The sequence below is a fragment of the Spermophilus citellus genome (assembly GCF_964194105.1).
Source record: "Spermophilus citellus genome assembly, chromosome: 3".
Taxonomy (NCBI): domain Eukaryota; kingdom Metazoa; phylum Chordata; class Mammalia; order Rodentia; family Sciuridae; genus Spermophilus; species Spermophilus citellus.
The window spans coordinates 11,615,247-11,642,364 of record NC_138184.1 but is presented as its reverse complement, the minus strand read 5'-3'; the positions used below and the strand labels follow the sequence as shown (position 1 = coordinate 11,642,364).

The window sequence follows — 27,118 nt, the reverse complement described above, 5'->3', positions numbered from 1 at the left end:
TTAGGTAAAATGAAGAAGGACCTCCAATAGGTTTTTTTTTTTTTTTTTTTTTTTTTTGAGATGCGGTCTTCCCATGTTGCCCATTCCAGCCTCAAACTCCCGGCCTCAAGGGATCCTCCTGCCTCAGCCGCCCAAGTAGGTGGGACACACCTGATGCCCAACTCCAAGGCGGGCTGCACCCATCAACACTCCGCCTGCCGCCGTGTCTGGGTGGCACCCTCTGACCCCAGGCTCCACAACAGGGATCTCTGTGCACGGCATTGGTCATGGACACATCATGTGGAAAGTTTGTTAGAAGCAGCTTGATGATTGTTCCCTGCACTTCACGATCATGAACAGAAACGCCCTGGCTTCCCTGACGAACGCTCACCTGGAGAGAAGGCGGTGTGATCGCGTGTCTGTCACCTGTCACATTCTCACCTGAACGCGGTGGTTGGCTTTAAAGGACCTTCTTTTCCTCCTCCCTCGGCGTAAGTAGACCTTCCCTCTTGTCATTTGCTGTGGAGACCAGGTTGCCACTGTTGTGATGAGCTGCGTGCCCCGGGGGAGGTTCTCTTGTCTGTCCCACGACTCTTTTTCCCAGTTCTGAGGATGGACCCAGAGCCTCCTGTGTGCTGGGCAAGGGTTCTACCCCGAGATATGTCCCCGGCCCCTGCCCCAGGCTCAAGTTTTGTTTAGTTTTTGAGACGGGGCACACTGTGTTGCCCAGGCTGGCCTGCCACCTGTGACCCTCCTGCCCCCCCCTCAGGAGCTGGGCTAATTTTAGTTTTATTTTTGGTGCCAGGGATTGAACCCACGGGCACTGAACCACTGGGCCACATCCTCAGCCCTTTCTGAGGTTTTCTTTAGGGACAGGGTCTCCCTGAGTTGCTCATGGCCTCGCTGAACTGCTGAGGCTGGCTTTGAACTTGTGACCTTCCTGCTTCGGCCTCCTGAGCTGCTGGGATTACAGATGTGGGTCATCGCTCCCAATTAGGGCAGCAGTTCTTGGCTGGGGAGGATGTTCACCTCCGGGATATTTGGCCAAGGTGAGGACAGACATCTTTGTCACAGCTGGGGTGGGTGGGGGAGACCAGTGGCACGAGCAGGCAGAGCCGGGGGAACTTGTCAACGTGGACGGGGTGCAGGATAGCCCTGCTACAGAGTGCTTTGACCCCCGGATATCAATGGTGTCACCTGCCCTAGAATTGTCCCCACTTTTTTTCAGTGACTTATTGAAAAGACTGGCATAGTCCTGGCTGTCCCCACCCTTCTGCGTTGTCTGTTGCTTCATGATGTCATTTAACGGATTCCCCTACCCCCTCCATTTCCGGTAAACTGGGTGTCAGAGTGACAGAGGAGCATTGGGTCTAACCTCTGGACAGATGTGTCCTAGGGGAAGCTGGGCGCTTCCTCTGGACCTCAGCAGGAGGCCCACCAGGCTGGCCAGTCCTCCTAGTGTGACGGAGACTCGCCTCAGGGAAGGCTGGTGAGGACCGTCTGGCTTCTCTGGCGAATCTGCACGCTGTACCCAGCCGTCCTGCAGGCCACCCTCCGGTGCCTGAGCATACTTCGTCGTCCCCAGCACCTTTCCTAATATCCGATGGCTCACCGACGATCGCTGCTAAAATCAATGATCTCACTGATTTCGCGACCATGTTGATTCTCTAATTCTCTCTCTCCTTTCACATTTTTTTTTTTTTAAGCGGGCACTCTCCTTAGACTTTCTGGTCTCTTTGGACTTTTTTGTGAGTGTGTTTGTTTATGGTGCTGGGGATTGAACCTAGAGACACTTTAGCACGGAGCCACATCCTCAGTCCTTTGTATTTTTTATTGTGAGACAGAGCCTCACTGAGTTGCTTAGGGCCTCAGGCAGTGGCTGAGGCTGGCCTCGAACTTGCAAACCTCCTGCCTCAGCCTCCCAAGTTGGTGGGATTACCACCATGTCCAGTGCAAGTGCATTTTTAAACTTGTTATTTATTTAGTTATTCATTTCAAGGTGATCTTGCTTATGTGGTTGGGGCTGGTTTTCAACTTGTGAACTTAAATGATCCTCCTGCCTCAGCCTCCTGAGCAAGCTGGGATGACAGGTGCCTGTCACCACACCTGTTTTGTTTTAACCCAGAGGTGCTTTACCTGAGTTCCATCCCCAGCTTTTTTTTTTTTTTTTTTTTTTTTTTTTTAAATTTTGAGACAGGATCTTGCTAAGTTGCTTGGACCTGGCTAAGTTGCTGAGGCTGGCTTTGAACTTGTGATCCTCCTGCCTCAGCCTCCCGCGTCGCTGTGATTACAGGAGTGGGCCACGGTGTCCATGCATGTTGGAGTTTTGACTCTGGAGTTGATGTACAACATGCACACAGATCAAGGATGGAGAATTCATGATTTTATACCTCTGTACTTAGGCCACCATCAGATAAAACAAAGATTGTTGGAAGCTCCCACCTAGCATTCCCTATAAGGAATTCCTTATAAGGAATCTTTTCTCCTCCCTGTCCCCCAGGGCCTTGATAGGAAAGCGCTCTACCACGAGCCACATCCCCAGCCCTTTTAATTTTTTACTTTGAGATGGGGTCTTGCTAAGTTGCCCAGGCTCCGCAGCAGCTGGGATTATAGGCATGGGCCACTCTGGCTACAAGAAATCTTGTTGTTGGAGGAAATGCTCTTGGGGCCTGGCTGTGCCCATCTTGGGTTCAGGGACTTCTGCAGGTGGAATGGGATGTAAAAACAGGGCTTCTAAGTTCCCTCCCTGACAACAAAGCCCCCGTGGCTGGTCCAGGGACCCTGAACCCTTCCCCAGAAGCAGCTGCCGGGGCTGAGGGAGTCCTTTTGCCTCCTGGGGTCACTCCTGGGCGCCTCCTTCCTGGAAGAGTCGCCAATCCTTGGGGGAACTGTCGGGGCGAAGGCTCAGCTGGCATTTCCAGGCAGACTGGGGCTGCTGCTTTCCCCTCCTATTTGGGGTCACACCCAGGGCACAGGAAAGTCCCTAGAAGGCAGGCAGGCTGCCTGGGCGCTGGGCCTCCAGCGGAAGGATCCTGGGGAGAGCTCCCCCCTCCCCAGCCTCTGTTTGCTCACCTGTCAAGTGGGGGGAAGGCTGCACTTTGCTGGGCTGCAGGCGGCCACCCTTAACTCCCGCTCTCCCTGCCAGAGGCTTTCGCCAGACCTTCCCACCCAGAGCCTTTCCTCGGCAGCTCCATCCAGCTGGTTTCGTGGGTTTGCTCTTCCTGACCACTCAGGCTAACTCTGGAGCACTACTCAGAGGTCATCGGCTGTGACTTTTTTTTTTTCTTCTCTCCACCTTCTTATGGTGCTCTTGAAGCCTGTGTGGACCTGTCTTATTAATTAATCTCATTGTTTATTGTGTCTCTCTTACTAGAATGCAAAGCAACAGACTTCTCTGTTTTCTTCATTTTTACAACCCAGGGCCTTGCACAGAGCACGTATAATGTTGGTTGACCAAACAAACAAACACTCAGAGAGGTGGAGCCACTTTCTCAATGTTACACAGCAGAGCTGGACTTAAAATCTCCAAGCTCTTAGCATTTTCCTCCCTCCTCTACCTTCAGGGGGATGGGGTATAAAATTCAAGGAGGTGCCAAAAAACTGAGTCATCAAGATAATCGATATTAAGAGAAGAAAAATATATGCAAAACTAAAAATTATGAGGATCAAAATAGATTGAAAACGATCTGGCTTGGGAGTGCAGTGTAGTTTAGTGGTAGAACAGCAGTGTGTGAGGTCTTGGGTTCAATTTCCAACACCCCAAAATAAGAATTAAAATCTTATAAAAATAAATTTTATTGTATTTGTAATACACAACATGATGCTATAAGATACACTAATCAATCCACCTACTCAGGAAGTTGAGGAAGGGGGATTGCAAGTTAGAGGCTGGCTTGGGTAACTTAGTGAGACCCTCTCTAAATATAAAATACAAAGTGGGTGTAATTAACAAAGAGTATTGTAGTTAGACGGTAGAGCAACCCTGGGCTGCTACAAAAACAAAACAAAAACAGAACACCTCTCCAGCAAGAAAACCAAGCCAAAAAAACTGCATGAGATTCATAGATAGTATACTAAGATGGTTACTATACAGGAACAAATTAACATATTCATTATATCATAAATTAACATATTCATTACTCATTTTTCACTCCTGTGGTAAGAGCAGCTATAATCTACTCATTTAGAAAAATCGTGAAAAACACACACACACACAGACTCACACAGACAGGGCTGGGGGTAGATAACTCAGTGGTGGAGAGCCTGCCTGGGCGAGTCAGGATGTGGGTTAAATCCCCAGCAACCGGGTTAAAAAAAAAATTAAAAAGTCAAAGACAAGATCTGATCCTGTGCTTGCAAGACTCACCTCTGGCCTACTCCCAGGGCCGAGGGGTCCTGCCTTTCTTTAACATTTTGGTATTTGGCTCATCGTGGATTAATTTCCATTAATTTTGATATTTAAAACATACTGCATTAGAATATTAAGTTTTTGCAACGGAGGCGCTCACCCTGGCCCGGGCTCTGCCTGTCCAACTTCTCCTCCCGCCTGTCTCCTGGGGAAAGCGAGGCACCGCGTCCAGGCGGGTTGGGGACCCTGTGTGGAGCCCTTGCGGGCGGCGCGAGCTTCTCGGGGAGAGGCTGGGCGCTGACCTTTGCTTATCGCCCGCGGTAGGAACAGCTAATTAAGTCCCCCGCCTTCGGGAGACCTTTCCCGGGGCGGCCGCGCCGCCTGAATGGCGGAGATAGCCGCGGTCGCCCGGCCAGCGGTGACCTTTCCCGGCCCGATGGGGCGGGGAGGCCGGAGAGGGCGCGGCAGTTGCTCCCAAGGGCCGACCCGGGCGGAGGAGTGGGTCGCTCGGAGTCTGGGACCCGAGATCGAACCCCGCCAGTGCTGTGCACTTCCACGCCACCCTCTCAGGGCAAGGGACAGTGGGGAAGAGCGCCCGTGACGTCATCGAACCCCGAGTCCAGCCTCCGCCGCTGACGTCACAGAGGGCAGCGTGCGTCACCGCATTCCTCTCGTGACGTCAGTGTGAGAAGCTAGAAACTCGCCCACAGTGAAAGCGAGAAGTACGAAGGAAATCTTTCCTTTTTCGCCTTTTTGATTTGGGAAGTCATTTGAAGTTCGTAAGGGAGGACTACAACTCCCAAATGGTCTTGCAGGTTGCGCAGGCGCACGTCTTCCAACCAGAGAGCGCGGCAAACCTTTGGGCTAGATCGACATCCCTTTAGTCGAACCAGAAGGCAAGTTTTATAGCCTCAACCCAATCCCGTCTTCACAGATCCCACCCCTTTATTCTTAGCCCGCTGCTTCCTTGCGGGAGTGACGGGCTCCGCTGCCTTTAAGGGTTCAGTTTCCTTTGAGGGACATTCATACTGATAAATCAGAGCGCCGGGAAGTCAAGAGGGCGTTGAATAGCGTGGCTAGGGGCCAATAGCGTATCTTAAGGGCCTGGCGCCGTCCAATCACTTCTCCCGGCACCGCCAATCACTCTGGGCCCCGCCCCTACGCGTGACGTAAGTAGGGTGGGTAGCAACAGTTGCCCCGGTGAGGGAAACGGAGGCGCCATAGCCACGGTAGTCGTGGCGACCAAGCAACCCGGCAACGCGAGTCAACAACAACAACCGCCCGGTCGACCCCCACCCCCGCCCCCCCGGCGCGGCCTGGGGACCCTGGCACGTTCCGTCCCCCTCCCAACATCGCCTCCGAGACCTCCGAAAAGCCTTTCCGCGGACAGAAGTGGGGAGAAGCCGAGGTAACCGGGACAGCCCTGGGTGGCTGGCCGGGCCAGGGCAGGCGGTGGGGCCCGGGCAGCGGATGTCGCTGTAATCACAGTCCAGGGGGAAGGGGCGGGCGGTCAAAATGGCGGCGGCGACTGTCAGGACCGTGGGGGAGGGGGCCGGGGCCCGGCTGGGGCGACACCACCCGCCCCCCAACCCCGCGGCCCGTCCCCCACGAGGGGCGGGCGCTCGCAGGCCCGCGGCGAGTGGAGGTCGAGCGGCCGGGGCGGGGGGCTTTTATATGTCGGGAGCTGCGAAGGGGCGGGCCTGGAAAAGTTGGGCCAATCGGAGCAAGAGAGGAACAAGGCGGGGCCAAGGTGGGTGGGCGGGGTCGCGCGGCCCCCCACCCTCGGGAACCGGGTGGGGCAGCCACCGCCCGGGCTGTCGTGCTCCCAGAAGCTGTGTGCAGCAGCCTGTGCTACGTCCCTTTAGGGCCCCGTGTACTTGTCCCCAGGATTCAGAACTTGGACAAGTGCCTGGCCCATCTGAGGTCTCAGTTTTACATCCTGTAAAATGGGGAGAATCGTCGCCCTCTCCCCTTTTCTACATCACAGGGACCCCCAGTTTCTTCCAGGAATTTCTTTACAGCTCATTCTTGAACCTTTTACCTCTGTCTACTGTTTCCGAATATGGCTTGACAGATTGTTAGCTTGTCTTGATTTCAACGCTGTCCTACACTCCTACACCTGCCTTTTTCTCTCTGGGAGGAGTGGAGAGGGACACTTTCTTGGAGAAGCTGTGGGCTAGGAGTACACTTGGCTTCAATCTGGAGGATTTGGTTTGCAGAAATGGAAGCCCGTGGCAGGGAAGAGTGAGAGACAGCTTTAGAGGAACTGAAACCCGGTTGCTCTTTTCTGGCCCTTGGTCTGGGGGGCTCATTCCCGGAGACCGGACTTCTCCTGGTCTGTTCTCTTCTGAAATGGAGTCTAATGGCGGCAGAGGAAGTTTCTTAGATTCCTTAAGCCACTTCTCTTGGCCAGACACATGTTTTTGTGTCAAGTTTGTATCAACAGGGTCACATGTCATGAGGAGGTACCAGCCTCCAGAGCCACGTGGCCGGGAGCGGGTGCCCCGGTCAGAGGGAAGGGGAAGCAGTCCACGTTTTTCAGAGGAGAACCTTTGCAAGGCTTTTTGGGGCAGAAGATCTGCCAACTTGGGAAAGATTTTTTCTTTAAGTAGCAGCCAGGCCAAGTCTATTTTGCTGATTCTCTGTCTTGCTTTTGAACTGGGCGTCGGTGTGCAAATTGTAGTTCTTTCCTTTTAAATCAGTCAATACACTCCAAGGAAAAGCACTCCCCCAAGAACTCAAGATCCTGCTGGGGGCCAGAGGTCTCACTTCTCCAGGGGCCTTATCTGGCTCAGACCCTTGGAGAGGAGAGGCCAGACTGCTTGAAAGTTAAGACATTGTGTAGCCCCAAGTGTCCACCTCTGTTGCCATTAAAGAAGCTTAATTTCCTTAAGAAAGAGAGAAAGTGACACAGGTGGAGATCGGATGCTAAGAAAGGTGGTGAGCACTCCTGGGAATCCTGCCTTTGCCCAGTGATGGTGCTGGCATGTCTCAGCCTCGCAGCCTTCTCCATACCAGGGATTCTGACTGGTGAAAGACCTGAGCCTAGAGGGTCATTTGATGAGGGAAGGGACACTGGCTTGGTTTACTTGTCCCTGAGCCGGTCAGTTGTTTCCTAGCTGTGTGCTCTTGGTGACTTTACTTCGCGTCTCTGGCCTCGGTTTCCCTCATCTAAGCTGGGAGTGATCTTTCGACCTCAGATCACTGGCTGTGATCCCATGATGTGATACCGTTGAGCATCGACTAGGGAGTGATGGCCCAGGCTGAGCTCGCCTCGGCCTTCATTACGATGATTGTCACTTCCTGCCCAGCCCTCAGAATTAACCGTTGGTATTTATTTTTATCACTTTGAATGTGTGGGGCAGTGACGGGGAGCCAGGAGCTGGAGACTTGGACTTGACTTCTAGTAGGAAAGTGTCATTCCCTTGCTGTTTGGTGGCCTTTTTCTGGCCTTGAAAGAGTAGCCAGAAGGGAACCTTATGCCTGGGCCTGGGCTCAGACTCAGTCTCGGGCTTCCTGGGCTGGGTGACAGGGCTGTGAGCAGTGTGGCCGGGGGCCCTGGGCATGGAGGGGTGTCTGGGAGAGCTGCTCACTCTTTCCCTGTGGGCAGCGGTGGCCACACAGACCCTCCCAGGGCCAGCCTTCATCGAGCAGCTGCACAGGGCGTGGTCTTGGTGGCAGCGAGGTTCTTCGGGTGTTCCCTGGGCTGCGGTGCCTGGGGGAGGATCGTCACCCACCCCCAGGCACAGGCCTGCTGCGGGCAGGATGCAGGATCCGTCTCACAGTCTCACCAGTCGGTGTTTTCAGCTGGCCTTTGACCCCCAGCACTGTTCCCAGCTGGGGCATCTGTACTCACTGGACAGTAAGAGTTGAGCCCCTGGACGCTGGTGGTCCAGCTCAGTGGTGGGGACTTCTGGCAGGTGTGAGGCCCTGGGGGTGCTCCCGGAGCTGGGGAGGAGGATCCGCGAGGCAGACCAGGTCTCCACCCTTGGGGACCTTACCTTTCCAGTTGGGAAGGAAAGAGGAACTGTGAGTAAGGAAATAAATAAACAGGAAATACAGTGCCAGGAAGAAATGGAAATGGAGGCATGTGCTCAGAGTGCTTGGAAGAGTCAAGGGGCTGTTGAGAGCAGAGGAAGTGACGTATGAGCTGAGAACAGAATAATAAGAAGGAACCAGTGGGGGAGGGGAGTATGGGAAAGCTAGTCAGAAAGAAGAGGTGGTGCAAAGGCCCTGAGGCAGGAAGGAGTCCAGAATATTCCTGGACCAAGAGTCAGTGTGGCTGGAACGACAGGAGTGAAGAAAACCAGGGACAGGAGGGACCAGTCCTGCAGGGCCCTGTAGACCATAGGAAGGACTCTGGATTCTATCTGTTCCCCATGACTTGGAGCTTTGGCAGCTTTTGAGTAGAAGCATGATGTGATAGGACCTGTGCTTTCAAGGGATCCTGTGCACTGTAGAGGCGAGAGCAAGGACAGGAATTTCAGGGTCCAGTCAGAAGATGACAGCGACTCTAGTGTGGACCGGAGTCGGGAGAAACACCCAGCCTTAGGATGGGAGATGACTGACAATGAACTAATTAGAGGGGACATTACATTTATCGTCCCATCCTCTGCAGATTCATTGTTGAAGCCATTCTGTAGAGGTGACCTTGGTGCTCGCCACTTGGTTTCAGAGTCAGCATCTGTAACGGGGCTCGGCCCACCATGACCTGGTGCCTGGTTTCATACGGCTCATGAGCTAAGACTGATGTTTATATTTAAAAATTTTTATTTATTACTTTTAAAAATTTTATTTATTTTTTTATTTTGTGGTGCTGGGGATTCAGTTTTACATTTTTAAATGACTGGGAAAGATCAAAAGAAGAATATTTGGGCTGGGGATGTGGCTCAAGCGGTAGCGCACTCGCCTGGCATGCGTGCGGCCTGGGTTCAATCCTCAGCACCACATACAAATAAAGATGTTGTGTCTGCTGAAAACTAAAAAATAAATATTAAAAAAAAAAGAAGAAGAATATTTTGTGAAAAGAATCATATTTCATGACACAAAAATTGTATGAAATTTAAATCTCAGCGGCTAGAAATAAAGTTTTATTGGCACACAGCCTGCTCATTTGTTTCCTTACTGTTTACGGGTGCTTTCGCCCAGAGTGGCAGAGTTGAGTAGTTGGCAACAGATGCTGTCTGCCTACAGAAGTGAAAATATTTACTGTCTGGCCCTTTATGGAAGTTCGCCAACCTGTGATCTAAAGGAATTGTCCAGATACTCTCCAAAAATCAGCCGTTAGTTTTGAAGTGAGATGCAGCCACTAGTGCTTTTCTTGGCAGATTCATTGCCCGGGAACAGGTGGTTTAGCAGTTCTGGTGTTCTATGGCCAGGTGCCATAAAGAAAGCTCACAGGTTCGGGGAGTGCCACTGCCATGGAGACGTGTATGACATTACTCTGTAGGGAACACAGGCTCCCGCCGCCATCAGTGCCTCCCCAGGGATGAGGCCTGCAGGTTGTGTCCTTAGGAGGAGGAAACTCCCGTCAGGGTGGTGTGGAGCTTTTAAAGCTCTTTCCTCTGGGAGTGTGCCAGCTCTCCTAGGACTGCAAAGCCTAGACCCGGGTAAGGGTGACTCCAGGACCACTTGCCCTGGAGCCCTCTGGCCAGCTAACACAGACTCCAGCCATCTCAGGCTGGGCAGTGGGGCCAGGGAGTCCGCATCTTAACCAGCTCCCCAGGGGGTACGGGTGCATGTTGAAGCTGCATCACCCCTGGGCCTCCTTCCAAGACCTCCTCCTACCTCTGTCCCCACCAGGCCTGGGCAGCGTCTGTCCTGACCCGCACTCACTGGGGGGCGAACTGGTCTCAGGAGATCTTTATTGCGGCACAGGGATCAGGCATTCTCGCCATCCCCAGGTGACAGATGGACACACTGAGTTCCAGAAGAATGTTAGTGACACGTTGGGAGTTGACACTGCTCCAGGGCTCCCATCAGGGTGGGTGACACCAGGCAGAAGGGCCTCCTGGGCTACTGTGGCACAGGTGCCCGGCTGGGGCAGATTTGGACCCCGTAGCGTGAGGAGTCCCAACAGGTGCGCCACTTAGCACTGGAGGGAGGAGTCGAGGGTCCTCTGCAGGTGGGCAAGTTTCCCTGCTCCCAGGGCCCTGGGGGAGGTGGGGTGCTGGCTGCCCTTTGCCCTGCTGGGCAGGAGAGCCCAAGGCAGTCCAGGGTTCTGCCCACCGTGGCCTAGGGTCCTCTGCCCCCCCCATCCCAGCGGGCACACCCAGGGGCAGGCAGAGGCTCTGGCCACTTCGGGGAGGGAGGGCTGGAGGGTTCCTGTCTTTCTGGAGCCGGATAAAGGGCCCTGGGCCCTTGAGCCGCCTGTAACCCCAGCTGTGTTATGGAGGCTGAGGAAAAGGATTGCAAGGCCAACTGTGTCCTAATTAAATGAAAAAGGAAAGTTAGAGCACCATCCCCAGCAGCTGAGACCAGACAGAAAACCAGGGCCCCAATCAGGGCCCTGGGCAGCAGAGCCAGTTCCCAAGCCTTTCCCTCCCTCCCTCCCTCCCTCTCTCCCTTCCTCCCACCCTCCCTCTTTCCCTCCCTCCCTTCCTCCCTCCCTCCCTCCCTCCCTCTCTCCCTTCCTCCCACCCTCCCTCTTTCCCTCCCTCCCTCCCTCCCTCCCTCCCTGCCTCCCTCCCTCCCTCTTTCCCTCCCTCCCTTCCTCCCTCCCTCCCTCCCTCCCTCCTGACAGAAGCCAGGGTCCAGCACGGCCAGGTAAGCCTGGACCACTGAGCTGCGTGCCCAGCCACCCCCGCCTCCCCTGGCACACCTGGCATGCCAGACAGTTGTCCAGCCGTCGCCCACACGACAGGACTGGCCTTTGCAGTAAGACCCACGGTGTCAGGCCCGCTGTCCCCCCATTTCACAGATGGGGCAGCGGGGCCTTTCCCAAAGCCATGCAGCCAGGAGGGGGCCGACTTCCAGCTGCGCCTTCGCCCGGTGCGGGGCTTGGTGCGGGGGCTTGGTTCTCCGGCCTCCTTGGACGCTTCCTAAGTCTGGCATGTGCAGATCCTCCGTCCTGGGACAGGGAGGGACAGGGATACAGGAAGAGCAAGGGCTGCCTGGCTGGCCCTGGTTCCTCAGCTCCTGCGGGTGCATGGCCCCGGGGGTGGTGCTCGGGTGTCTGGGGAGGAGGAGGCGGCAGCGGTGGGTGGGGAGAGGCGCCCCACACCTGTGTGCTGAGCTGGGCTAGGAGTGAGAACACCTTGGGGCTCAGAGGGGCGTGGTCACCTGCCTCGCTCCGCCCTCCCCTCCCAGGGCTGCCAGCCAGGTGTGCCCCCGGCCCATGGCCTGGGCTCCAGGACAGAGGGCGGCGGCTCTTGTTTTGCTTGTTCTTTCCCCTGGGACATCCCACCCAGGGTCACCCTGCAGCTGGAGGGCCACCTACTGATGCTGCATGGCACACAGGTGCTAGAGGCCACTCAGAAGAGCCATGTGATCCCAGGTCACCCTGAGCCCCACGCGGAGTTCGCAGACTCCAGGCAGGGCCTCAGGGTGCGCGGCTTCTCCTGTTGACCATTCAGTTTGCTGTCCTTCAAATGCTCAGAGCTGAAGAGGGGGACCCAAACCATCTGGCTTTCCCTACTGAGGTGGGGCTGAGCAGGAGAGGGGCGGGTCTGCCCAGCACCCCAGAAGGGACCCTGACCTCGAGCAGCCAGAAGAGCAGCCTCTGCTGCCCAGCCAGCTTGCCCCGCCAAGGCCTGTTCGGCTGCTCTGCCCGCGCCTGGCCCAGCTGCCCCCAGCCTCAGAGATCCATAACTGCCCCTGGGCACAGGGCCCTAAGGCCTCTGTGGCCACAAGCAGTTCAAGGGGCTCATTTGGGACTCAAACACCTTCCCATGTCTGGCACCAAATGGGGAATGAGACTCAGCCGAGAATCCCAGTCCAGATGGCGGGCACACAGGGTTGGCACTGGCTGGCCCAGAGGCAGCTTGCCCCTTGACTTACCTTTCCAGCCAATCGCTGACTAGTCAGTGCCCAGAATGCTCTGCTTCAGACTCAGCTCTGTCACCCCTCTGTGTGGCCCAGGGCAAGTGCCTTCCCCTCTCTGAACCGCAGCCATTCATCTAGCAGACTGAACCTCAACCCAGACATAGTGTTAAAAGTGAAACAACCTAAGGGAAGCTCCCAGCAGCGTCCAACTGGCAGGAGCCCCTAAAAGATGCCCAGACCAAGGGGAAGAAGAAAGGGGAAGGGGCGGCTGCTGGACTTGCTGGTCCTCCCCAGTGAGAACTGAGCAAGAGCACAGGCCACCAGATGGGTCTCCATTCTCCTGGTGTCGGGGAGCAGGACCTGAATGGACTCGTGGGGTCCCCCAGGCACCCGGGGCTGGAGAGCAGGAGTCCTGGCTGGGGGAGTGGAGAAACAGATGGGGTCCAGCCTCTGTCTGTGCCCAGTCTGCCCGCAGTCATGGTCCGGTGTATCTGGCCGCCAGCCTCAGGATTTAATTAAGTTAGTGACGAGCCGAGTGCATTTCTGGGGAGCCAGGAGCTGTCCCTGCTGTGGATTAATTCTTGTTTTTCCTTCTTTTTCCCCCTCTCTCTTCCCCTCCTTCTTTCTTCCCAAGGAAGAGGAAAAAAAAAAGCCTTATTTATTCTCATTTCCCCACTGTTGGCATGGCAACCCAGGCGTACGTTACAGAGCTACCGGCAGCCCCGCAAGCATCCCAGCCACCGCAGGCCCCGCCCCAGCCCCAGCCACCACCTCCACCCCCAGCGGCAACCCAGCCCCCCCAGACACCCACCGCCTCGGCCACCCCCCAGCCCCAGTATGTCACCGAGCTGCAAAGCCCCCAGCCCCAGGCACAGCCACCAGGCAGCCAGAAGCAGTATGTGACGGAGCTCCCGGCTGCCCCCACGCCCTCGCAGCAAGCTGGCGCGCCCACCCCGGCCCCCGCGTCCCAGCAGTACATCGTGGTCACTGTCTCTGGTAAGTCTGCGTGTGCACCTGAGCCAGGGTGCTCGGGAGTGCCTCTGGGAGGGGCGCCTGGGCCCAAGCACCTAGCTCTGGGGTCAGGAGGCACTGGGGGCGGAACTGGCCTCGCGCTCCGGGGGAAACCACTGCTGTCCACCCCGACCGCTCTGCCTGGGTCGCCTCATCTGTGAAGGGGACCTCGTGGGTTCTCATTCTCAGGGTGCTCCCGGTGGGGCTGGCCCAGAGCAGGTCCTTGGGGGAGACTGGCGGGAGCCTGGAGTGTCACCTTGCCCCCGGAGGAGCAAGACCAGGGCTGAGCCAGGGTGTGGGTCTGGCCAGCTCCTGAGTGTGGCCACCCTTGTGGCCTTGGAGGAGATGAGCAGGAACTTGGGCCATGGTGTCCATAGGGCTCGGCTCCTCCCAGGGTTCCCTGGCTGAGCCCAGCTGGGCGGAGGGGCCCAGGGCGGAGGGGCCCAGGGCAGAGGGGCCCAGGGCGGGGGCCCAGGCCAGCACGGAGCTCCAGCTGCTGGCGGGTTTGTCTTCAGCTCTTGTCTTCAGCTCGTTCTGGGTTTTGCTTCCATTTTCTCTCACTTGCTGTGCGCTCAGCTTCTGGCTGTCGTCTCCCACGAGCCTGTTGCGCCCGTGCCCCGGTTGTTCTCCCGGGAACGCTGGCAGCGGGGTTGTCTGGGGGCCGTGAGAGGCTTGGTGTCCGTCTCTCCCAACTCAGAGACAGGGTCTCCCTGAGCTGCTTAGGCTTTCCTGAGTTGCTGAGGCTGGTTTTGAACTCAAGACCCTCCTGCCTCAGCCTCCCGAGCGGCTGGGATCACAGCTGTGCACCACGCGTCTGGCCAGGTGCCCTTGGAGAGCTGACCCCTGGTCCTCCAAATCCGCCCTTCCAAAGGACTTTAAAAGCTCCACGCGCCCCACGCCCTCCCTAGTGGAGGCCAAGCCACTGCCTGGTTTGCCGCCTGTTCCTGGCACACCTGCCCGGCCCACCGGCCCCCTGTAACTCTGCAGACCCGCAGGCTCAGTCCTGCCTCCTGGCCTGGGCCTGGCGGCGCCTCCCCCTGCAGCACTGGGTCCAGACCTTGGCCTGCGGCCTCCTCCAGGTCACTGGGTGGAAGCCCCGCCCCTCCCCACTTCACCTCCCCCTTGCACTCTCACCCTTGGAAGTGCCAGGACCGAGGTGAGGCTGACCATCCTGACTCCCCGAGGGCAGGGTCTAGTCTGAAGTCTTTGTGAAGGACCGGGGAGTGTGCCTGACCTAGAGCAGCGGAGAGCTGGACGCCTGGCGTGGCCCCCGGGTAGCCAAGAGCAGGCGGGAGACCACCGCCTCCACTGGAGCTCTGCCCAGCCCTGGGGGCCCCTGGCTGGCCTTGGTCCTCCTCCTGGATGAGGGTCCTTCCCGGCAGTTGGGCTCTCCGGGGTGAAGGTCTGGGGGAGGCCTGTGGCCTCGGGCCCCAGAACACCCGTCGTCCTTCCTCTGGCCTCAGTGTGTCCAGCTTGTCTTGGCAGTCCTCCAGGGAGGCCCCAGTCCCTCAAGGTCAAGGTCACCATGAGGTCTTCCAGTCAGACAGACCCAGGAGAAGGCTGGGGGAGATGGCCTCCATCCCTGCCACCCTGGTGGCATGCTCTGGGTGCTGCGTACCCGCGAGGGCAGAGAGCAGGGAACCAGCCTCCGTGCCATGCCCCCAGCCTCCTTGGGTCGGGCCGTGAGTGGGGGATCTCATTTCCTGCTGGTCCAGGTTCCTGCGGGGTGAGCCTGCCCCGGCTGGGTCACTGGGCAAAGCTTCCTCCATTTGTTCTGAGGAAGAGGAGTTGGCTGGCACCCTGCCCTCAGCCACTCCCCCTCACCAGCTTGGCATCCCGTGTCATCTCAGAGTGGCCTGGGCACATGAGCCGGCCCCTGGGCAGGAGTGGAAGCCGACACCAGCGAAGGCTGTGGGAGGCGCCGGGCTGCTCTGGAGCCAGGAGCAGGGAGCTGCCCGGGAGTCCACGTGGGCGGGGTACGGAGGTCCCGGGCCAGGCCCGGACGCAGGCCAGAGGCAGCCTGTCCAGCTGGGCCTGGTGTGCTCTGCTCTGAGGTGACTCTGGAGGTGAGGGCAGGAAGCTCGAGTTTCCCTGGTCTGGAACAACCCTGGCCATAATCCCCTCCTCAGCCACCGCGGACATCACCCAAAACCTGTGGCGGGTGCCTTGGCGCCTGCCTGCAGCCCAGCTACGCAGGAGGCTGAGGCAGGAGGATCACAAGTTCAAGAGCAGCCTCTGAAGCTTTGTGAGACCCTCAGCAACTTAGCAAGACCCTGTCTCAAAAAATAAAACGTCCCGGGAAGGCAGCTCAGTGGTTCAGTCCCCACCGCCCAAACCAAGCCAGGCCTGAGGTGGAAGCAGGATGCTGTGGGCTCTGGACGCTGGCAGGAGGGTGGCGCCAGGCTGCCTGAAGTAGAGACGGGAGGCCCCAGGGAGGACCAGGCCAGCCTCCCTCCTCTGCTCTCCCACTGGCCTTCCTTGGAGTCCAAGAAGGCACGTCCCGAACAGGGGAATGGAGGGTGCTTGTCCGCATCCCCGAGTACAGATGGCAGACACAGGGCAGACGGGACACACCCGGGAGCAGCCAAGTCCCAGAACTGCCCCACCCAAGGCCCCTGTGGGAAGTCATCCCCAGAGCCAAGGAACAGGAGGGACGGGGCCAGCTGGCTTTGTTGCTCGTGGGGAAGGGGGGCTGGGCCAGCAGGGGCACCAGGGTTCCAGCCTGACCCCCGGCCTCTGAATGTCTCTGGTCTGCCCAGGAGCTCACTGCTCACTCCAACAGGTGAGGAGGGAGGAGGGCTGCACCGGAGGCGCCGGCCTGGGGAGGCTCAGAGACAGGAAACCAACGGTGCTTCCCAGCTTGAGACAGCAGGGGCCTCCCCGGCCTCCTAAACATGCCTGGAATGGAGGTCACAGACTCGATGTCCCCCAGCCCCCTTCCCCTCCTGGCCCCCCCTCCCCCACACATAGTGAGGGAGAGACTGAGCCCTGGCCACAGGTGGACAGGGACTGCACACAGAGAGCCCCTCAGCTGAGGAGCAGACTCACCCGCCCACATTCCTGCGTGGCCCCTCGTGCCTACTGGCCTGGCCAGCAGAGGGTGGGGGAGGATCCCAGCGACCCAGCCCTATGGGCCACCCCAGACGCAGGACACATGCCCGATGATCTCAGCAGGTCTCAGGTCTCCAGACACACAGGGTCCTGCTCCAGGATCAGCCCCATGCCCAGCACCAAGCCCAGCACCAAGCCCACACTGAGCCAGGCAACGCCGTGGCACCTCTCTTGTGCTGGGCTGGCTCCCCGTGCCCCATGGACATCCCAGGTGTGCCAGGCCTTCACGTGACTCGGGGCCGGCTCGGGTTTCTCCCAAGGGGCCGCTCAGGGAAGCCTCCTGCACGGCGCAGGGAAACGAACGCAGACTTGAGGAAGGTTCCAGCAAAACAGCCGTCTGAGCCACCTGGACTTGGCTGCCCAGGCAGCTGTCCACACGGGTTGGGACTGTCCCAATGCCAGCCCCACGTGTAGCCACAGGGAGGCTCCCCCAACATCTGGCAGCCCTCGCCCCCCACTCACACACACGTGTTCTCTGCTGTGGCCTTGGCCTTGGGGTCCTTGAGTCCACGTAGAGGGCCCTCCTGCTCTGCTGGGAAGTTCTCTTTTGTTCCCCACAGCTGAGGACCAGCCCCCCACTTTGGAGCATGAGCCCCACCGGCCCCACCCTGGGATGCCCTGCACCTGAGGTGCCCGTGGGTTCCCAGCTCGCCAAGCCCCGGGTCGCGTCCGCACACCACCCCCGGCGCCTCGGCCCAGCAGAACCAGCGACTCTGGCTTCTGCATATGGTGTGAAGTTCCTGTGGGCACAGAGAGGCCTGTGTCCTGGCTTGCTGGTCCCCAGCTGGTGACCTTGAGCAGGCCACTTCCCTCCCGCCTCTGTTGCCTTACTGAGAACAGTGGGGAGAGCGCTGGGCCCCAGCTGCCCCGGGAGCCGGGCATCACCTCCACGGCAGCAGCCTGAGTGTCTGAGGCCGAGGACGCTGCTCCCTCGACTGTGGCCCTCTCGTCTCGGGGGGGATGGGTGGCCTCTCTGAGTCCCCTAGGAAGGGGGGCTGGGGCCTGACTCCTTCTGGCATCCATACGTCCTCCCCCATATCACCTCGGCCTCTGGGGCTGCTGGGGGCAGGCCGGGCCACAGAGATGGGCAGGACAGGTGAGGGTCTCCTGGCCAGGGCCCCTCAGGGACGCTGTTCCTCCCTGCCCCCCTGTGGCCCCTGTTAATCACTCAGCAAGATGTGCATGAAATCCGACCTGCACTTGCCTGATAGCATCTCCGGGTACCAGCCTCCCTCCTGCCCCGACCTGCCCCCGCCCCGCAAAGGCCCTTCTCTGGCAGCCCACGGGGAGGGGAGTGTACCCAAGAGGGCACACGGGAGCCTGCGTCCCTCGGGGGATTAGCTCGCCAAGGTTGTGGGTATAAAGCTGCCTGTGCGCCCTGCTGTTCCTACAGAGGCAGGCCAGGAGGGAGGGCCAGCGGGCGGCCCTGGACAGACAGGCAGAGGGGCAGGGAGCGGGCAGGCGGGCACCATGTTCTATGATTGCCTCTTCTTAGCTGCCTGTCAGCGTGAGTACCCTAACCCTGTCAGCTCCAAGCCCCTTGCACCCCTCCTGCCCCTCGAGGTCAGCAAGGCTGGGCGGAGCCCCTGGCTGTGGCCTCTACTGTGGCCAGCTGTCTCCTGGGAAGCCGGGATCGTGCTGGGGAAGGTGGGCCAGCACTTGGTCCTCCTAGAACTGCCAGGAGAAGGGTGGTCAGTTCACTGTCTGCCCGGGCCCTGCCTTTGGGGAACAGGGCCAGCCTCGACTTCTGTGGCCTCGTGGCCCCCAGCACTCTGTCTGGTTCAGCTTCTGGATAAGAAGGGTCAAGGGTTGCTTCCAGGTGTTAGAGGTCCCTGGGTGCTGTCTAGTGCCCACCCCACCCCGGAAGGGCACTGCCAGGGCTGGCCAGGGGAGCGGCAGGGCTCTTGGAGAAGCAGGCCTTGTGGGCTGGGCTCCAGCTTGCGTCCTGCCCTCCAGGTGGCTTAGGCTCCCTGTGGGCGCAGAGTTGATCTGGTGCCCCCCTCCCCCACAGAGGGTGCCATGCGAGCCAGTGAGACGGTGTCAGAAGCCAGCCCGGGCTCCACAGCCAGCCAGACCGGCGTCCCCACTCAGGTGGTTCAGCAGGTGCAGGGCACCCAGCAGGTAGGATGGGGGACAGGCCTGCAAGGGGACAGTGCAGGTTGGGTTCTCTGGGGCCTTGCCTTCCGTCCATCAGGACATCTGCTCACTGTTCTTATCAAGATGGGCACCTCAGGGATGCGCATGTCAGCCGTCCCCCCCATGTGCATGTCAGCCCCCCAAGGGATGTGCATGTCAGCCACCCTCCCCACAGGGCTGGGCCTCCCTGGGGAGCTGGCCCGGCTCAGCTCCTCACACTTTGACCCCCAGCGCTTGCTGGTGCAGACCAGTGTGCAGGCCAAGCCGGGCCACGTGTCACCCCTCCAGCTCACCAATATCCAGGTGGCCCAGCAGGTAAGCCTCCCACCATTAGCCCCCCCACCCAGGGTGGGAAACCAGCCCCTGTGGCCTGCTTGGCCCAGTCCTTGCCAGGATTGAGGACACCGGCCCCATCCTGAGGTTTCCCCACCTCCTGGCTCTGGGTGGTGGGGTGCACAGGGTGGGGGGCCATCAGGGAGCAGTGCCTGGCCATCTTACTAGAGCAGTGAGGGTAGTGGGGAAGGGTAGCGGGCCAGCAGGGGCCAGCCACAGCGTCCTAAAGCAGGAAGCCCAAGGAGCCCAGGGCAGCAGGGGAGGGCGTCCGTCCTCCGGAAGGCCACATTTGGGATGCCAGGGCTCACCCCCATTTCCAATTGATCAACACAAAATTGGACAAATTCTATTGGATATTTATGTGTGTGAGGTCCTGGGGAGGGACTCAGGGCCTTGAACATGCTGTGCAAGCGCTCTAGCCCTGAGCCGCACCAAGGATGAGATCACACTTGGCGTGGGCTCAGCTGGGCCTCGGGTCCACACTCTACACTGCCACTTCCTGGATCTGCGACCTCAGATGAGCACTCGAACCTTCCTGAACCTCAGTGTCACCCCCTTGAAGTGGGGCAGTGACTGCTGTGTTGGGGCTGTCAGTGAGTCCATGGGCTGAGAGGCAGAGAGCACTGACGCCACCACCTGGCACCTCTCAGGTGCTCAGGAGAGCCCCAGGCTGTCAAGGGTGATGGGCTTCCCTCTTACCCCCGGCTCCAGGCTCTCCCCACACAGCGTCTGGTGGTGCAGAGCACAGCGCCAGGCAGCAAGGGTGGCCAGGTGTCCCTGACAGTCCACGGTACCCAGCAGGTGCACTCGCCTCCTGAGGTAGGTGGTAGCCCCTTAGGACACTTGAGGTTCCCTTGTTGTGAGCCTGCTCCTTCCTCTGCAGTACTCCTGCCCTCTCCACTCCTTCACTGGCCTCGTGGCTCTGGGCTGAGCTGCCATGGGGTCTGGCTGTAGGAGGGTGTTAGCCTCCCGGGGTTGAGGTGGCCTCTGCAGGTCCTGCTCAGGGGATGGCATCACAGGACACAACATGGCTTCCTTTTCCATCTGCAGGGTGGGTGGAACCCCTTCTGAGAGTTTGGAACCACGTGGTGGATTCTGGGGACCACACACATCAGTGAGGGCTGGGGACAGTCAGGAGGCCTGGAGCACCGGCCCCAGCATCAGGGGCTTGGGGCCAGGGCCTGTCTCAGCTGTTGGTGCTGCTGGGCCTCTAGGCAGGGCTTTGAGCCTTGGGAGCCCAGGACTGTCTGTGTATGAGAGATGGGCAGCCAGGCATGAGGGGGCACACCTGTAATTCCAGTGACTGGGAGACAGACAGGAGGATCTCAAGTTCAAGGTCAGACTCAGCAACTTAGTGAGGCCCTGTCTCAAAATAAAAAACAGAAAGGGCTGAGGGTGTAGCTCAGGGGTAGAGGCTCCTGGGTTCAATCCCTAGTACTGGGTGGCAAGGGAAGAGTTGCCCGTCAGCTGCTGTGAGAATGACAGCCCAAGCCTGGCGCAGAGCAAACGGGCTTTGTAGCCAGCCCACCTGTGTGGCCCTGGGCATGTCCTTCCCCCTCTGCCTCCACTAGGAAGCAGGGATGCTGTGGGATCCTGGTGAGTAAACATAAAGCGCTCAGAGCAGCACCTGGTGGGACTCAGCACATTGTCTGTAGGTGCTACTGTCATTACTGTGACTTTTGAGAATTGGCTTCAGGACAGCCTCAGAGGGCTGATTTAGGGGGTGGCTTCCATGGCCCAGCCAGACTTTCCCAGCCATAAGCTCTGTCGGGTCAGGGCTTCAGCTCTTCTGAAGAGAGCAGGTGGCCCCTGACTATGACCAGCACCCCTGAGCTGAACCCTCTCCTGGGGGTGACCAGGACTGACACAGGCCGAACGAAGCATCTGGATGCACGAGTACAGCCTGTGATCAGCGTAGGTGGTGGGACATGACACCACTACCTGCTGCCGTCTCCACAGAGCCTCCTGAGAAGGGGGTTGGGGCCCAGGTTTCCCAGAGATGCCCAGAGCTCAACCTGACATCACCGTGTCTCCTTCCCTTGCAGCGGTCGCCGGTGCAAGCCAATAGCTCCGCCAGCAAGACGGCTGGGGCCCCCACGGGCACAGTGCCCCAGCAGCTGCAGGTTCATGGTGTCCAGCAGAGTGTCTCCGTCACCCAAGAGGTGCCTGGCCAAAGCGGGCAGCAGCCAGGGCAAGGGGTTGCAGCCAGCTGGCCTCTGCAGCCACCCATGGCTGTGCCTCTGGCCTATTAGAGCCAAACACGCAGAGGTCCAGAGCCTCCGACTAGCACCTCCACCTCTCCAGATGCAGTGTCCTGGGGTGGGGGGCTGCGCTGAGGGTGAAATGCAGACCCTGCAGAAAGCACCGTGGGCGGGGCAGCCTCAGACCAGCTTCAACAGTCCACTTTGGTCTATGGGGATCCGTTTGCCCAGAAGAGGTCCTGAGGCCAAGTCACGGCGCATTCACAGGTCTCAGGCAGAGGCCGTAGTTTCCAGATCCCTGCCCAGCCTTCCAGGGGAGCCCGAGCTCTGAACTACAGCCACAGCAGCGGGGGAGGTTAAGGGCAAGAGTCATCTGCTATCTGTTGTGATTGTTCAACTCGGGGGTTCCTGGCCCCTCATAAATCAGATGAAGCTGGGCACAATGGTGTTTACCTGTATATGATGCTTAGGAGGTTGAGGCAGGAGCTCATTTGAGCCCAGGAGTTCAAGGCCAGCCTGGGCAACATAGGGAGATCCTGTCTCTTAAAAGCAAAGCAAAATAAAACCAAACCAGAAAAACAAACAAACAAACAAAAAAACACAAATGGAAGCCATAAGCTCCCAGAGAAAATTGGAAACCCCATCTAGAGGATTCACAGATTTTTTTTCCCTGCCCAGTGCCAGAGCCCCTCTAAATCTCCAGACCTGGGTTCAAGTCTCAGCCCCACCACTTAGCACCAGCCCCCTCCCTCCAGCCACTGATCCCTAGTAAGGACAACTTACTATGTCCTTACTGAAGTATAGGCACCAAAGATAAAACCAGGTCCCTGCACTCCTAAAGGACTTGCAGAGAGGGGAGAAGAGTAGAGACCCCCCCCCACCGCCCTGGTTCCAGGTCCAGTGCCTGCCCGTGCCACCTCCTGGCAGCCTTACCCCTCTGGGCCTTGTTTCCCGGGCCTGTAACTGGGTGCCCAGAGGCAAGGCAGTGGTGAGCCTGGACCAGGGTGCTGGGCCCAGCAACAGAGTTGCTTTGCTTTGGCTGGAGAACGGTGTGTGTTTTCCTTAGTGGCTGTGGTGGGGTTTAGGTAGGTTCACTGTATAGAGGATGGGACTTCTCTGGCCGCCATCGTGGCCATGGACACCGCGGCCTCACTTGTCTTCTCTTTCCCTTCCTTTCCCAGAGGTCTGTGGTCCAGGCCACCCCGCAGGCACCCAAAGCGGGCTCCGTGCAACAGTTGACCGTGCAGGGACTTCAGCCAGTCCACGTGGCTCAAGAGGTAGGTGCCCCCCCATCTACCCCAGGTAGATGGGGGGTACAAAGTGGAGCTGGTCTCCTGTGAGGGATGGGAACGCACGTCCCTGCCCCGAAGGGGGGTAATGGAACCTCCTGGGGTCCTCAATGACAGAGGGCTCCAGGTCCGGCTTCAGCCTGCACCCCTGTCTGTGGGCTGCGGATCCGCCCTGAATCAGCCCCCTTTCCGGGCACCTCATGCCCAAGTTTTGCTAAGAGAGATCTGGATTCAAATGCCACTTCTTTCTAGCCTGGGTCCCTTCCCCCTCTCCGCCCTGAGGCGCTGGGCGGGACCCTCGCCTGGGTTGCTGCCTGTGTGTGCATTGCAGCCTGGTGGGCTGCGAGGCCCGGAGCCCCGCCCGTGGCCGGACCCAGTGACGCCCCAGTATCTCTGTTTGTCCTCCAGAGCTCAGACAGTCAGTTTCCCGCTAGGAAGGCAGAGCAGCGAGAGCCCCGGCCCACGCCGCAGCCAGAGCCGCCACCCCGGCCGCCCACGCCCGGGCTCGGGCCAGGCGCGCTGGTCCCGGAGCCGCCGCCACTCCCATCGGTGTGCAGCGGCGAGGCCCCGCAGCTAGGCAGCCCCGAGCCGCAGCTGACCCATTACAAGCCAGGCGTCGAGCAGTGGGTGGAGCTGGTGGGCGTGCTGCCCCCGCACCTGCTCCTGCCGCAGCAGAAAGTGGTCCTCGAGCCCCTGACCGGGCTCTCAGCCCGAGCCAGCCCCGACCAGAGGGTCAGGATCCAGAGAATCCCCCAGGTGCTAGTGTTCAGCACGGCCGCCACGGCCCTCAAAGTAGGTGGTGGACGCACGGGCGGGGGGCAACGGGGGGCGGGGGCATACCCCGGCTGCCCACCAGGCCCCTCAAGCCCTGTAGACCCCACCTCCGCCCTGCAGGTCGGTCTAAGAGCCCGCCTCCAACATCCCACAGCGGGTTCCAGGTCCTAGGCTCCATCCCTGCAGATCAGGGTGGGGGTGGAGGTTGGATACTGAAGCCCCGCCCCTAAGGCACTCTCAAGTCATTAAGGTTCTGTCACGCAAACTGGCCCCAGGCCCGGCCTCTAACATCCTGTGTAGTTCCAAGCTCTGGCTTTAACTACATCTTGTCCCCATGCTTGGCCCAGCCCCGAGGCCTACCCTTCTGGCCCACCGTCTGACCTGCCTGGGCTCCCCTGTTGCCCATCAGCAGGCCCCACCCTTGCCGTCTCCAGCAGAAGCAGAGTGTCTTGGCGGTCCTCCTGATACAGCTCTTCCTGATCCCCAGCCCCAGCTGAGGCTGTAGCCCCCATCAGGGTGTGGTGTTTAGAGAACCCAGATGTGCACCTCCTAGTCAGTGACCTGGCCTCCGGTAGAGCTTGAGAACTGCCAGCTCCACAAGGCAGAGGCCGGAGCCACCCCTGACCCTGCCGCCTTCCTCCTGCCCAGGTGCAGCAGCTCCAGCAGGTCCCCGTGCCACATGTGTACTCCAGCCAGGTCCAGTACGTGGAGGGCGGCGACGCCAGCTACGCGGCCAGCGCCATGTAAGTGGGCAGAGGCACAGGGAGGGCAGGGCAGGGGCGTAGGTCTGCTCAGGACTCCAGGCCTCAGGTGACAGCTAGGTGGGTACCACCCAGGGGCAGCCAGCAGCCCACGGCATGCCAGAGCAGAGGAACCTGGCATCCCAGCAAGCGCAGGGCTTTGGGCCTCAACCAGCCTGGCCTTTAGAGGTAAAAAAAAACAACAAAGTGCCTATATACACACACACATACACACACACATTTTTACAAGATAGAAAGTTCCTGTGTGTTAGGGACATTAACAGTGAAGAGGTGACTTGGATCCTGGCCGCCCCACCCTGCCCAGGGTGACCTGTTTCTTTGTTCCTCCCAGAGATTCTCCAGGAATAGAAACTGTTCCTTCCTTTCTTCAGAAGTGGAGGCCGGGTCTGTCTCACTTCTTTGCCCAGCCTGTCCTTGGCCCTCCCCTGGCTTCTCCATTTGTGCACATGGGTCCCTCTTGGCTTCTTGAACACTGCCCAGCACTCCTCTGTACAGGTGTCCCTGGTCCCCAGGCAGCCGATACACAGGTGTCTCTGCCAGGTACTGCACAGGGGCCAGTGTCCTGTCCCAGAGCAGCCTCCAGGGGCCGACTCCTGGTGGAGGCCCTCCACGGCCTCTCCCTCTCCCATCCTCCAAGCAGTAATGCCGCCGCTAGATTGCTGCTGCTGTTTCAGTTTCTAGAATTTCCATTTGGTTTTCTTTGCATTCGTCTGATTTTTCCTTTCGTCCTTGCCACCTGTCCTTGCGGGCACCGTGCTGGGATTGGATTAGCTCAGAGAGTGACTCTGTCCTTGGGTCATGACGCTCTAACTGACCCTGAGGAGTGTGGTCCTGGCACCTGAATTGCCATCAGTTTGTTTCCGGTGCTGCTAACTGTCTCCATGTGCAGCTGACCCCAGCGGCCAGGGCCAGGGGGCGCCATTCCCAGGAGGAGGGCTGCCCCCAGGCCCGCCTCACTGTTAGCCGCAGAGTGGGCCCTGCGCCTGGCCTGGCTCCTTTTGGGGGCACTTTCCTTGGCTTCTGCCTGGACTTCTCCCTCCCCACGGAGCTCACGGCCGCTGTCGCATTCTTCTGCCACGTGAAGTTCTTGCTTTGGGTGTATCTTTTTTCTGTCCCTCCTGGCAGACTGTCACCAGGTTCCCAGTCCTCTGCCAGCATGGATCTCCACGCTGGCCACAGCCGCGGCCCCTGGGCTTCCATCCCTGGCTTTGGACATTAATTTATCTGTTCATTTAGCAAATATCTACCAGTGCAGCACTGTGTGCGTGTGGTGCTGGATGGAGCCCGGGGTGCCCACGGTCTAGAGCCGCTCTGCACCCCCGCTGAGCTGCCTGCCCAGCCCCGCACAGCATTTCTGGAGCATTTGTTGCCTGTGGGGCCCTTGGCTGGGCCCTTTGCTGGGCCGTGGCCCTGGGGAGGAGGCATGTGCTCCTGGCATTACTCTGAGGTAGACGTGGGCCTCGGTGATCAAGAGCTGGACCCTGGTGTCCAGTGAGCAGACCACTCACCTTGGGTGATGGAGCCGCCCCGCCTCCTACCAACCTCCTCTCACCTCCCTGGCCCTGCCTGTGGGAAGTGACCCGAGGGCGTTGCTGGTACAGTCCCCAGCATACAGTAGGCGCTCACTGCATGCATATCAACATGCCGGGAACCAGCCCAAGGTTGCAAATTTCGTTTTGTTTCTTCGGCTAGTTCTTGGTAGGTGGCCATGTGTCGCAGGTGACCCAGCCCATCTAGCTCAGCTTCCTCGCTTTCCGAGTGGGCGGTGACCCTGGCACCGAGGGCTGCCCCATGGTTCCGTGAGAACCTGCCCATCAGGCCCGAGGATGCCGCCGTCAGTAGGAGAGAAGGGGCGGCGCTGGGGACTGCTGCGTCCCTGGCCCCCTTCTGGGACCTCCTCCCCTCCCACAGGACCGTGCCCCTCGGCCACCCAGCTCTCCCCACCCTGGCCCTCACGCCCACCCCCTCTGCCTCTCCCAGCCGCTCCAGCACCTACGCCTACCCCGAGGCCCCGCTGTACACGCAGCCGGCGGGCACCAGCTACTATGAGGCTGCAGGCACGGCCACCCAGGTCAGCTCACCGGCCACCTCCCAGGCGGTGGCCAGCAGCGGCTCCGTGCCCATGTACGTGTCCGGCAGCCAGGTGGTGGCCAGCTCTGCCAGCAGCGGGGGTGGGGCCAGCAACGGCAGCGGAGGTGGCGGAGGCGGCGGTGGGGGAGGCGGCGGTGGCGGGGCTGGCAGCGGTGGCAGCAGCAGCGGCAGCAGCAGCAGCGGCGCAGGCACCTACGTGATCCAAGGCGGCTACATGCTGGGCAGCGCCAGCCAGTCCTACTCCCACACCACCCGTGCCTCGCCAGCAACGGTAAGCACCCGACAGGAGGTGGGTACCCGGGCAGAGGTGGTGGGCAGTGGGCATTGGAGCTGGTCCCTGGCAGTGGTTGCTGGCCACCATTAGTAACCTGGTACAGCAGTGCCTGTGTGCACTCACCACAGGATGGAATCCTCACTGTGTGACCTCTCACAAGTTACTCAGCCTCTCTGGGCCGTGGCAGATACGTGTGAGGCCCTTGGAGTGGTGCCCAAAGAAGTGTCACCTCTTCTGAGTGTCACTTGACAATAGAGGAAGGATGGTAGTAAAGGGAGAGGCAGGCACCCTCACCCGGGAGCTGTGAGGAGTCCCTGAAGTCGCCCACAGGGCCCCTCGTGCGCCGCATGACAGGGGTGCTCCCCGGGTCCCCCTTAGGCACAGGTGCAGCCTGACTTCTGACCTCCTTTTTTTCCACGTCTACTTTTTAAAACGCTGGCTGTGACCACCTGGGGGTGATGCTCTCTCCGGGCGCCCCTTCCTCACATGCTTAGGTTTGGGGAGACCACCGTTGGCCAGCGCTGGGGCTGCGGGGGAGCTCCACGGTCGAGCGGGGACGCATGTCCCTGGGTCCCTCCCCTGCACCCAGGGACCACACAGAGCACCCTGACTGTCCCCTGCGCACCTCCCTCCTGGTGTCCCATTCCTCTGCCGCGTTGTCGAGGATACTTTCCAGGTGGAGTCACACCTCATGGCCGTGGTGCCAGCTCATCTCCCACCGACTTTGTGTCTCAGTGGCTCCGTGCGGCCCGTGGCACCTGGCCTGGGCGGCGCAGTTCCCTGTGGGGATTGGCGGAGGACGGGGACTGATGTGGAGCACTCAGCCG

General features: G+C 59.4%; 1 protein-coding gene and 1 long non-coding RNA gene across 6 annotated transcripts in view; one reads left to right on the top strand and one right to left on the bottom strand.

Moving 5' to 3' along the window:
• Window positions 1-5,490: 5,490 nt before the first annotated feature.
• Window positions 5,491-27,118, top strand: part of RFX1 (regulatory factor X1) — a 28,376-nt gene continuing 6,748 nt past the window's right edge. Inside the window, exons 1-9 of one of the 5 annotated variants that reach the window (XM_081286121.1) lie at window positions 5,491-5,735; window positions 12,945-13,306; window positions 18,444-18,553; window positions 18,800-18,883; window positions 19,613-19,720; window positions 20,947-21,063; window positions 22,284-22,379; window positions 23,814-23,908; window positions 25,907-26,288. In XM_081286121.1, coding sequence (XP_081142247.1) covers window positions 12,994-13,306; window positions 18,444-18,553; window positions 18,800-18,883; window positions 19,613-19,720; window positions 20,947-21,063; window positions 22,284-22,379; window positions 23,814-23,908; window positions 25,907-26,288 — 1,305 coding nt within the window. In that variant the 5' untranslated portion in view covers window positions 5,491-5,735; window positions 12,945-12,993. Of the gene's footprint in view, window positions 5,755-12,944; window positions 13,307-18,443; window positions 18,554-18,799; window positions 18,884-19,612; window positions 19,721-20,946; window positions 21,064-22,283; window positions 22,380-23,813; window positions 23,909-25,837; window positions 26,289-27,118 lie in introns of all 5 variants that reach the window. The other 4 variants (XM_081286120.1, XM_081286124.1, XM_081286122.1 and 1 more) reach the window with 4 other exon arrangements.
• LOC308644665 lies at window positions 9,417-12,933 on the bottom strand. The gene is made up of 3 exons (XR_014021069.1): window positions 12,326-12,933; window positions 11,148-11,926; window positions 9,417-10,754 (listed from the first exon to the last, which is right to left on the bottom strand). It is a non-coding gene; the product is annotated as an uncharacterized lncRNA (long non-coding RNA).